The 11,915-nt window shown below is 44.3% G+C and overlaps 1 protein-coding gene across 1 annotated transcript; it reads left to right on the top strand.

Moving 5' to 3' along the window:
• The first annotated feature begins 103 nt into the window (after nt 1-103).
• Nucleotides 104-2,008, top strand: LOC109476015. Its single transcript, XM_019776824.1, has one exon. It carries the CDS (start codon nt 582-584, stop codon nt 906-908), a length of 327 nt encoding a protein of 108 aa, XP_019632383.1. The 5' UTR covers nt 104-581; the 3' UTR covers nt 909-2,008.
• The last annotated feature ends 9,907 nt before the right edge of the window (nt 2,009-11,915 follow it).

The following is an 11,915-nucleotide window of genomic DNA, read 5'->3' as shown; positions in this document are numbered from 1 at the left end:
GACAGACAGGGGGAGTAACTCACGCACAGTCACATGGCCGTGGTGTAGACACGGACTGGGTACAGGAGGCAGTCCTCTTGCTGAAGACCGTCCCCTTGCGGAGTCGCGACGCCGTAATATCATTAAATCGATATTACAAGACTCTCACAGCGCTGGATTTGGGTCTCAATAACAAGGTAACAAGGACGTCTCTACTCGGCTCGGATTGGCCACAAGGCTAGAACTGAATCTTCAGGCCTGGAAGCAATTTGATGCGTGGATTTGGAGAGGCAAGTTTCTAACCACGGAGGACGAAGCTCTGTTGCGACTGTCTGAGTCTACAATACTCCCGTCTGTGATTGTCTGTTTTTAGGTAGTTATCCTGATATTCATGGATTGGACGTTGAGTGCAGACTGGTGGCGCGGGCTGGACGGGATATGGTTGGACGTCGTTACGGTCGTGGATTATCTAGTCCTAAAGCTGACGACACGAGTTCTGATCGACTGACAGTGATATCACAGACCTGCACAGCTCTGGCGTGTTTTCGGTGAACATTTCAAAGGGGGCTGAAGTGTTTTAGGACACACGGAGTACGTTGAACATGTCGGCGGGTGTCGGTGCTACCAGGCGGAGACCCAGGCTAGGCTGCCTGTTGGTGACCGTGGCAGCAGTGACGGTTCTATCGTCTACCTTCGTGGCGCTCCACTGGCTCATCTCAGAACATCTCTCGACAGAAGGGCGGGCACAGACGGGGCTAGCGGATTCTGTGGGACCCGAGGGCGCTAAGGTGGAACAGGACGTTCACGCGGCCGCGCCGCTCCTGGATAGAAGGATCCTAAGACACAGGAAGTGGCGTAAGACTGGAAGAGAAAGGGCTCCGATAGACGACGAGGATTATAAGATGTACATGGACGCAGAGGATGAGTAAGGTCGATACTTCTTGTCTTCAAGGTCGGATAGAAAAACGTGACGAGAAAGCAGGTCATAACGATGTAATATCCGAGACTAACTTAATAAGGTGTACTTCGACTTGTCATCGAATCCACCCTACCATCAAGAGAAATGACGCCGACCGTAGAATGTATTTCATCACTCCACTGGCGAACTAATAGAAAAACTCGCCCTGGCGAGGCAGAAATACGGCGTCGCCTGGGAATTCGCGCCGTTTTAATCTGGTTCTGGTCAGGATTCCGGCCAAACATAATTGAATCATAACCGAAAGCGAGCGGAACTGGAAGCGGTTGTCCTGTCCCAGGGGGCAGTGCGCGGCCCCACGAAGTCTCTTCCCTCAACACAGGCGCTTATAGTTCTATCAATTAGAATTGCTACAATTTGATGAAGCGGAATCAATATATCGTCTGAAAAAGAACTGGTGGCTTCCCTCTAGCTCTTTTATATCAACCGCGTTTCAATAACACTCGCATGTCCTCCGGAATTGTCAGATTAGGGATTATAAATAGCCAGGATCAATTTGCCGTAAAGTGCACGCCTGTCGTAATCGCCTTGGCCGCTGGAGGACGAAAGTGACCTTATCAGCGGAACATGTGCTACTGTAGCCGGGACATACGGCCTGACGCGCCGCTGACATTTTGTATCCGCTACCTGACCAATTCGTCGGTCTCGCCGATTTATAGAATGATCTACACTGTCGTGTCAGTTCTATTCCATGTAACGACAACATTACACGTTATCGCGCCTGTCTCCTTAGATTGAGGGGGTGGGGGCGCCGGCGTAATGTCATGTTTAAGGCGGTCCTGCGATTCCTTATCACATTTTCTCCAGTCGGAACGATCATCAAGAAAGGGCACGCCGTGCTGCATCAAGGAACTTTGACCAAAATATGGCCGTGTGAATGGTTTGATGGGTGGCGGCGCAGCGTAACGCATTCCAAGTCGGTTTGGATGTTGTTATTTCTGACGGTGTGTTTCAAGGCGTTAATATGTGAGAAGTAAGACGTATCTGTTATGGCTACAGTGTGTGGGTTGTCTGTTATTTGCACTTTGGAACGGGTACGGACAATAAAACTAGTCTGAGTTTTACGTTGGTTTGTATGCCTAGTGAATATGAGCAAAGGACCCTGACTGTCCATCACAATTAGCAGTTTAACCAATAATAGCATGGCAATTAGGTGCTAAACCAACGAGAGAGTAGTTACATGTTCGTCAAATATTTGTATTTCTAGATCTGTTTTCTTCTTTTGCAATTCTACGTTTTGGCGGAGGTGGCCGGGGCTATAGGATAGGCCATACCGCAAAAAGCTATTCGTATTGTTGAAATTTTCCTCGTCATGGTTGTAACATCTGTGTCCATAATATCAACATAGTCCATAATATCGCCACCTTGAGAAAAGGTGTGCTTAAAGATATTTTTACTGCAACATACCCTAGGTATGTACATTTGAGGTGTGCAGGAGTGTATACCAAAAGTATGTTGCAGTAAAAATATCTTTAAGCACACTGTTTCTCAAGGTGGCGATATTATGAACTATGGTGATATTATGGACACAGATGTTACAGATACATGTAACGATTCTATAGCGTTAGATGAAACAAAACGAGAATTTCGATGCCATTTTTTTCACGGCATTTGGCCACACGAACATGGCACTGGTGAATAATGTAGCGTTACGTTATGATCTTTTAATTGCTTCATCATACTAGTATGTTACTAGTAAGTTCCTTAAGGCCACAGCAAGTAAATTTTATGGATGACATCCTCCACAGACTCCAAATCTAATGCGAGCGGGCGAAAAAAAACAAGGCGGGCCCAAAAAAACAAGGTTTCTACATTCTAAAAATTTGACTCAATCACTAGTGCACAGATGGTTTTGATTCAGTGGGAACATCACATATAGTATATACACAGCCAACATCACATATCACTGCATCAAAGTAAGAAACAAAACATGAAATCTTGTCTTGTCTCCACTCTTTATATCTTCCATCCGGGCAGATTCCAGCATGACAACAGACATCTTTGCCCATTTTCGGCATGTTGACCACTGTCAGAAGGCAACAAAATTTCTTTTTTTTTTTTCCAAAATCAGGCGAACATTAATGCGCGCGCTGATGTCATCTATAAAAATTACTTGCTGTGGCCTAAATATTAAAGTGACAACGACGCGACAAGCATCATGTTTTAATATCACAAGTGACTATGCGGTATACCGTTTACTATCATTAGTGCTGAATGAAAAACCGGAGATTTCAGACTTCAGGGAAGTGTTTTGGGGGTTTTCATAAAAGTATTGGAACTGTGTAGGCGATTTGAAATGTCGGAATTACACCACTTCCTTAACTCCATCCGGTGCGTTCTGGGTCAGCTTGACCTTCCTGTCAATCAACTGTCAAAACCAGATACATGTACATAGAGATTGTCGCTCAGGTTGACCTACCATAACCTAACTGAAGGATGGATAGACGCGCTATTCCATGAGATACTTGTGTGCCTGAGGGGTGATAGGAAAGGTGTAATTCACCAATTTCACACTTCCCATAATGCCTAGTAAAAGTCACGGATATGACGCAGACCACCCCTCCCCCTCTTCCTCGACGTAATATTTCCAACGAGTTAGTTCTATCGACAAACCGGTCAACTATTGTTTTGAATTATTTCTCTAGTATATAAAGCGCATGCCATAATTGCATTTTTGTTGGAATTAGAGAAAATGACGTACCTTCTATCGTAATATAATGCGTAATGTGACCGTGCGAGTAGGAGAGTCTTCGGTAGAAGGTAGAACGATAGAAGGAACGTCATTTTCTCTAATTCCAACAAAAATGCAATCATGGCATGCGCTTTATACTAGAGAAATAATTCAAAACAATATAGTTGACCAGTCTGTCGATAGAACTTGTTGGAAATATTACATCGAGGAAGGCGGAGGGAGTTGGTCATATCCGTGATCTTTACTACGCATTATGGGAAGTGTGAAATTGGTGAATTAGGACACTGTGTGGAAATCCTTCCGCAGTAAAGCGGGTTTCCTCACACCGTGTGACGTCATAACGGTCACCTCGATTACATCACGTGATGAGAAGGTGTTGATTGGAGCAGCCATGCGATCTGTCTGGATTACTGCAGTCTGAGCAGCCTAATACCTGTCCTTATAATTACCTACATGTTTAGTACTGTTCACATGTATTACGCATGTATATCGTGGCGTGGGATAGAGTAGGGCTGGTCCAGTAACTGCCCGGAATGGGTAAATGCTATGACCTTTTATGCAATCTAGTATCAACCTTCTCCGTAATGTGTAACCAACAGAGAACTTCAGCCAACGGCTAAATCATCCATCCAAGGTCTTATAGGCCGTGTCTAAACGGAATCACCCAAGGCGGTGTACATGTGGTTTACCCCGAAGCCGGTTTCAAGTGGCTCCATGTGAACGCTCCGAAATCACATTGAAAGCGCCTCGATCCCAAGCCACTTCTAGGGGTGGTTTCGAATCGGTTTCCCCGCATCGTGATTTGCGTCTGAACGCAATGTGATTTCAATGTGACTTCGCCTGGTCATGGATTACGGAGTGATATTTCTTTTTTTATATGCAATACCAACTTTTACGTGGCAGCAACTTAAAGAGCAGTAATGGTCAAATAATGTGTCCGTTCTAGGGCGAGCTTCACCGCCTCTGGCGGGACCACGTCGGCATTCGGCGGAGATACGCTGGGAGGGGGGCATCAGCAAGTAGGTCGTTGACCTCTGACATTAATAACACGCCGCCTTGCGTGTTATCATCAAACAGCAATAAATGTAGCTCAAGCGCATTATGTTCGGACACGGTTTCACAGGTGTGTGTGGCACGTGGACCAGATGTGAGGAATGTGAGTTACCCGAATCGCGGTTTGGGTGATTCCGTATAGACACGGCCATAGACCTCCTGATACCTTCACATGTACATGGCATTCTGAGAAGAGAAAAAAATCCGGACAGTTAATAAGATTATATAGACTATAGTATATTTATTATAAAATGTTGGCTCTGGAGCGGAGCTACAATGAAGTGTAATTTCAAGCAGCAAGCAGATGTCGAGGAGCTGACCCGTTGCCATATCCAAGCTTCCAGTTTCTGTGATAAACCACTGGTTTTGTTTCAGACGATTTGTCAAAGAAATTGGCAGCGCTAAAGCTATGCTAGGAAAACGTTTGGCCTTCCATAATATTTGCTTGGAGATTAAGCGACAGGCCTGAGTCCGCATCGTAATGTGATTACAAAAAGGGGAGGTACTCGTAAGATCGTTTTGTGCCACAGGATTTTCCTTAAAGACATCCAATACAGTTTTTAGGGCTTTGAAACCCGATTTTTTTTAAAGTCTAGCTAGTCACTTATCTACTTATCTACGTTAATGTAAATAAGTTGACTTGCCTTGTAGTTCTAAGTTTATTTATCTGTTTCTCTAACTGTATTATGTGATTTGATTACTTTTTGTATTGTTTTGTCATTTTATTGGTATGGCGGCTTTGAAAAGGTGTTTCATGTCAGAAACACCTGTTTCGCCATGCCATCCACAGTGCATATTGTACGTGGTAAAACTTGATAAATAAATAAATAAATACTTATTAAGTTGAAACAGAACTGTCCCAATGTATATCGACATTCATGGGACAAAAAGGCCCAAAATTCTGACAAAAAACGGTTACTGGAAGACCTGGATTGATTTTAGGCTACCACCCAGAAAATAAAGGACTCAACTTGGGGCTTGTTTCTGCAGTTTTAAATGCCTAAAGTATGAAATGCTGTTGTGACCGTAACATTGGATACAGTTTGCGTAAAACCTGGTCATGTTTTGTGCTTCAGTTCTCTTTACTTAGTCTTAACGTCCATACATATACAATGTATACACCATTATATCTTATACAACAGATACCACAGGGAAAGATCAAGCGCCCTCAAGAAATCTACATGACCTAATCTACTAGCGTAACCAATTTGACGTTCGTCCTTTTTCATCTCTTATTGAATTTTTCCAACTTCATTCGATTTTCTCCAGCTAACAGAATTTGGACATATTCTGGTATTCAATACGTGCTGCTGTCTTCAATTCTACATCCGTTGGTATTCTATTGTCACCTTGGGTCACTTCATGAACCAATTCAAAGTTTAGTTCCCTTCTACAAAGGGCGCCTGAGACGACGTTATTGGCGTACGCCACATGTACAAAGCACCGTCACCGCAAGTTGAAATAGATCACGGAAAATTTGAAAGCGATGCATTCGACAATGGCCTGCTGTATACATGACGAAGGAGCATTAGAATTCTCCGGAGACTTTTAAACATTCATCAACTTCTTCCACCCGTGACCCGTGAAATCTTCCACACGCCATCAGAGGCACATTTGTCTGTGAGACGTCTTGAAGAAACCTTTAAGGATGAGTAAAGGTGACCGCCCGGGTCCTACTTCCCACCGTGGTCACGTTTTTTGATTACTTGAGTTGCCCCCCTTCAAATCGACTGTCTGCCGCGCTCGTGTATGATTAATACGGTTAGATCAGACCACCTCAAAGGATCAAAATCAAATCATGTGAATCTCCGGGATGTGATTGCCCAGCGGAGGAGGAAATCGAGCGTGATTGCGACCACACAGTTATTCTGGAGTTTTACTTTTACTGGCGCACGGGACAGAGGGAAACGCGGTGCAAAGAAGTCTTCTTAAAAAAACATTGCGGCATGACAGTAGTTGTGAGACTTACTAGAAAAGATACTATAGCCTGTGACTAAATACCCCCCCCCCCCGTGTACACTATATGACATCCAGTAGATTTCTAGCGGGGACCAATCATAGGGCTGCTGACGCGTCACCGACTAGCGGCTATTAACACCTTGTTTCATGTAAATGCCATGAACTCAACCAGAGCGCGTATATTGTTTCTTGTTTACATCAGTACTAAGTACTAGAACTTCCACAATCAGTTAGTAAAGTCATACCTTAGTAAAATCTACTTTGATGAACGAATCAAAACGGGACTGTAGACATTAAGTTTTACACATTCAAATGTGGCTGCACTAGCGCTAATGGAGCGACCACTACGTACGGGAAGGAACGGATCTTAGCGAAGCCGAGATTTGTGAACCAAACACAACCCATCGAAGACGGGCCGCCAAACATAAAAATGGAGGGAAATGACAGACAACAAGCCAACAAAGACAAACATCACCAGACTAACAAACTTGGAAAACACCACTTCAAGCGCTAACGTTGTAAGAACTGTGGAACCTCAAACTAGTATGTTTGCGTCAGCGGAAAGGCTGCCGAAGTAACCACTACATGAAAAACTGCGGCGAAAAAGTAACATGGGTTCGTCCCAAATCTAGACGCAAGTGAGCTACAAAAGTAATAGAACCTATGCATCTTGCTTGTTGCTGTCAACTTACCCGTTAAAGATTGAACCGATACATATACGTACTATAACTTGCCATACCCGGGCAAAGCGACTACATTACTGTTACTCTTTATTTTGTGCTGTATAATGTTTATCCGTTACATTATCTATCATTGTCATTTCTGTGAATTCCTTAAAACATCTACTGTTAGTTTGTGTAACATTACGTAGTGCTACAATCTGCGTAAAAAGTGGGCTTCATTACGTGTTATCTGCTAAGTCGTGTTGGTATTGAAAACTGTTTTATTTTGCCGTTCTTCTACAAACAACCAGCAGAATTATGAAGATACTCGTTCTCAATACACATGCTGCAAACTAAAGTAATGGCAGTCCTACGAAAATTCTGTTTGTAATGTATAAGCGCTTTATGTCGACGTACAATGGGTGTGAAATACATGTTCTCGCCCATCGTGTGCCACCGGCTCGGTGGTAATTGGCTACTTTACAAGTGAAAGAACCTTGTCCGTGGGCCTTGATAAATTATTCAAATTATTCAGCAGACCTCTGATTGGTCCCCGCTAGAAATTTACTGGATGTCATTCAGTGACGAGCCCCCCCCCCCCCAAGCGTTTTCTTTAAATTTTCTTGATACAGGCTTTTAGAACTGTTTTATTTGGGCTTTTTGGCTGTATTATAGGAAATGTACTAAAGCAGTATGCGTTACCATATCTTACTCTCCAAGCAGAGGTTTGGGTTTTGGCTTATTTTTTGCGTGTTTTTAGGCTTTTTTATATTATCGGAGTTTCTTTTTTGTACTGGAATTTTTTCACCCAACCTCTGCCCCCACTCACCTCGGGGCAGGTTGGGTGAAAAAAATTCCAGTGCAAAAAAGAAACTCGGATAAAGAAAAGCCTAAAAACCGAAAACCCAAACCTCTGCTTGGAGAGTGACCATATCTGGCAGTGTGACCATATTTGGGCACAGGTGTGAGTTTGGAACAGTCCACTCTATGGGGAGGGGTATGACGGAAATATGTTGTGTTTGCTCCAGAGCAAATGCGGCCTTTCTAGTTATAACAGTATTGTCGAGTGTAGACCTACTAATGTTAGCCCTTATTGGTGTAGGCAGTAGAACTGAAAATGGATTCAACAGTGAGTTTACTCAGTGTTTGAGGTTGCTTGGGGAGCAGTATTATACGTAGTTAGTCCAGGTACAGTACAAGTTCCAGTACTGAACGATCACCCTCTTCTACAAGTACGATAATAAGATGTACATGTACGTGAATGCGGAGCCCAGCCGGGTCTCCTTGTGACGTATACGGGCTACCCATGTTTTGTTAAGATGAGAAACGACATCGCGCTAAACTAGGGAAAACTGACAAAATTTTGTTGAGCGTCAATTTAATACCGTCATATGACTCATATCGCACTCGATTATATTTCCGATTACCAGAAAGTGGACACAGCAAGACGCGTATGTCATGGTAATGATTACATGGTTTTACTTTTATTCGGGTATCCATAGTTTGGTCCGGAGTATGGTAAGTGGTACAGGTACGTTGTCCACATTGGATAGGTATACTGAAATTTCCAACGGTTGCAATGAACAGAAACAAGCAGAGCACACACATCATCAATTATACCACAAAACATGTAACGTTATGTTGTATTTTCGTGTTAGGCTTATATGTACCATAGACACGGCTGTTAACGCACGACAGTCTGTACCCATCACACCTACAGTTATCCCATGCCGAGGTTACTGTCGGGCCACAAAATTGATAACCCTTATCCTACCGGCGTATGTTTGCTTGTAGGTGCGTATTAACCCCGGCGTGCGCCCTATACATCACCCGGCACGCGCCTGCTGCACGGGAGAGCACACGGCATAAAGGTAGCCTCCTTCGCAGTCTTGTTGGGCGTCGGCGTTATTACCTCCGGGTAGGGATGTACATCCCGAGCGCGGAGGTTTTGTGAGGGAAGACGAAAATTGCGTTCGCACCCGTTTCTCGCGTTTGGGTGGACGGATATGTCTGGGAGTTGGTATACGTTTTGCTGTTGGGCTGTAGATGGTGCACGTTGTTTTGGTTTTTTAGTATGTGTGTTTTAGTGCGTCAAAATGATGCGTTTAGACCGCCGATGGACACCCCTTTCAGTGTGAAAGTGGACCTCAGCTTTTGACCTTTGCATGTATAAGGACGATTGAGGTCGCGACCACTGATCTGACCTTTCACACAGAGGGGTGTCAGCATTGTCAGGTATGTAAGCGTGCCACACAGCACGTTTCGACGGCGTCAAAAGTGCACAGGAAACACACAATGACGGCAGGGTGCATGTATATGGGGCACCCAGAACGACTGTTTTTAACGGTCTCCACATTGATATAAAGCTAAAACCGTTGACTATACTCGGGTAGAATATAGTTAATCATATTTTACGATCTTTTGATTCCTATGAAGGGCAGAATTTGAGAAATTTACGACTTTGCCAAGCCCGTACTGAGCGCCTGTCAGGACGTGGAGCGCCGATCCGGCGAAGATCGTTCGACTAACCCGTTCTGAAAATAAAGAAACAACACCAAAACTATCAACTTTTCCGCTTGTGATAATCTTCAGATGTATTACTTGTGGTTTTCTTCGTTGAAGCTGCCAGTTAACCTGCATAAAGACCTATAATTTGGCCGCGGAGTTCAGCGGCACGGCACGAAAAATCCGCCATGTTGTGCCGGCCGCTTAGACAGAAAGTAGCCACTTATTGCGACACATACATTACGGCGGTACGGCGTGAAGTTGGCTGGATGCGGCGCTCGGTCTCTCTTTTTTGTGTGAGTCCGTTACATGGAAGATTTTCGGACACAAGCTTGAAGAGAAATATTTCTAAGCTGAATGGTTCATTTCTAAATAATGTATTTCACAATAAAAGGCAAGCGGGGGAACTTTCCGCATGCCGTCGCCACGTGCCAGTCAGCACGTCAAGACGTGCTGAGCAGCACACTGTGACGGAAGTTTTGTGGACTGACGGTGAACTAATAAAATGTTGCTGCTACAGTTGTGAGACTTGAGGAGGTGAAAATTGTCGATTTAGCCACAGGGCAATTCGATAAAAAAAAAGGTAAGCATTGTCGATAAATTCTTTCTTTGAAACTGTTCAGATGTGAACCACATGTGCCGTCAATCAACGTCTCATTATCGTGCCCGTGCCGGAAACGCCGGCAGGCCGGCCGTGTCTGAAACAGGGCTGCTATTCACACTGATATCTAAACAAACACATGGCGGCACGACCTGAATATATCACCGCCACTTGTGCTAACCGTGGCAAATATGTCGCTGTTCTTAGCTGCCTGCAGCGGTTTGGTACCGGTTAAATCTAACAGGAATCAATGAAACCTTGCTGATAAGATTGCGATTTGTTTTCGAAAATATTATTTTGTCTCGTGTTTGTAACGTTCGCTCAAAAATTTTATGAGGTTCTAAGTTTTAACCGTAACATGAAAGATATGAACACGCTTCTGTGCATGTTTTGATGGGGTTTTTTTACGTGATTTGAACTAGTGTGGGATAAGTGGGGAGGGATGGCAGCCGCGGGGGGAAGCGTAGCGGCTTGATACATTTTCGAGAGCAAGTTCCGTTCCGCGCACTGGAGTTGATCGCTGGTCGCTGAGGGTCGGGCAGCCAGATTCGCCACGGGATGCCCCCTGTCCTTTCTATTTTTGGGCTCCAGTCGGCTAGGGGGGATTAGTGATTTCACAGATCATTTAGCCAATTACAAACATTTCGAAACTTTTCGAAAAACTAAAACTGAAACTGTTTTTTATTCACATTGATTGGCAGCCAATATTCATTGCTTGGCTGAATTGCACAAGTGATTACATGTTAAAATAGCTTGAAAAGAGATACACATTAAAAAGCACAACATTGACGATTAAAATTAAATAGATTTAAAATTTTGTAGCTCAGGTCCATTAAAACAGAGGCGGACTATTTACGAATCTTGATTGCTGAGGCTTATTGCCTGAAACAGAAAAGGTTTCCTCAGTCGTTCAGTTCTGAACTTCGGAAAGGAGATGTGGTTTCCATTTCTCAGGGACCGCCGTGTGCTCTGGTGTCTGTCGCAGGGCATCAAAGAATGCAAAGTGTGGCTGACATGCCGCATTTGCTTGAGCAGAGTTTTTGCTGCAGTTTCCCGTCTGTCCTGGAGGGTGGAGAAGGGGGTTGTTTGAGTACTGTTGCCGTAGGATTCTCGCCGCCCTTCTCTGTACAGCCTCAAGAGTGTTGTTCTGTTTTGTGTTACAGCCCACGTACACGACATTTGCATACTCTAACACAGGTCGTATCAGAGTCGTATACACAGTTTCCAGGTCCTCTGGTGGCATCCCGCCCTTCTTGAGCATGCGGAGAAAGTGAAGACGGGTTGAGCCTTTCTTTGCCATGTGTAAGATTTGGCTGTCCCACCCAAGGCTGCGGTGACGTTTGAAGCCCAGATACGTGGCACATTCAACAACCGGGACTTCTTGCCTCCAAGTGTGAGGGGAGGTGGAACAGGTGGATTTTTTGAAAAGTCACAGTCTCAACTCATAGGACTTATCCCCGTTCATAATCATATTGTTCTTGTTCGCAC

The sequence above is a fragment of the Branchiostoma belcheri genome, unplaced genomic scaffold, assembly GCF_001625305.1.
Source record: "Branchiostoma belcheri isolate BF01 breed outbred unplaced genomic scaffold, Haploidv18h27 scaffold36, whole genome shotgun sequence".
Lineage (NCBI taxonomy): Eukaryota > Metazoa > Chordata > Leptocardii > Amphioxiformes > Branchiostomatidae > Branchiostoma > Branchiostoma belcheri.
This window is presented reverse-complemented; position numbering and strand designations above follow the sequence as displayed.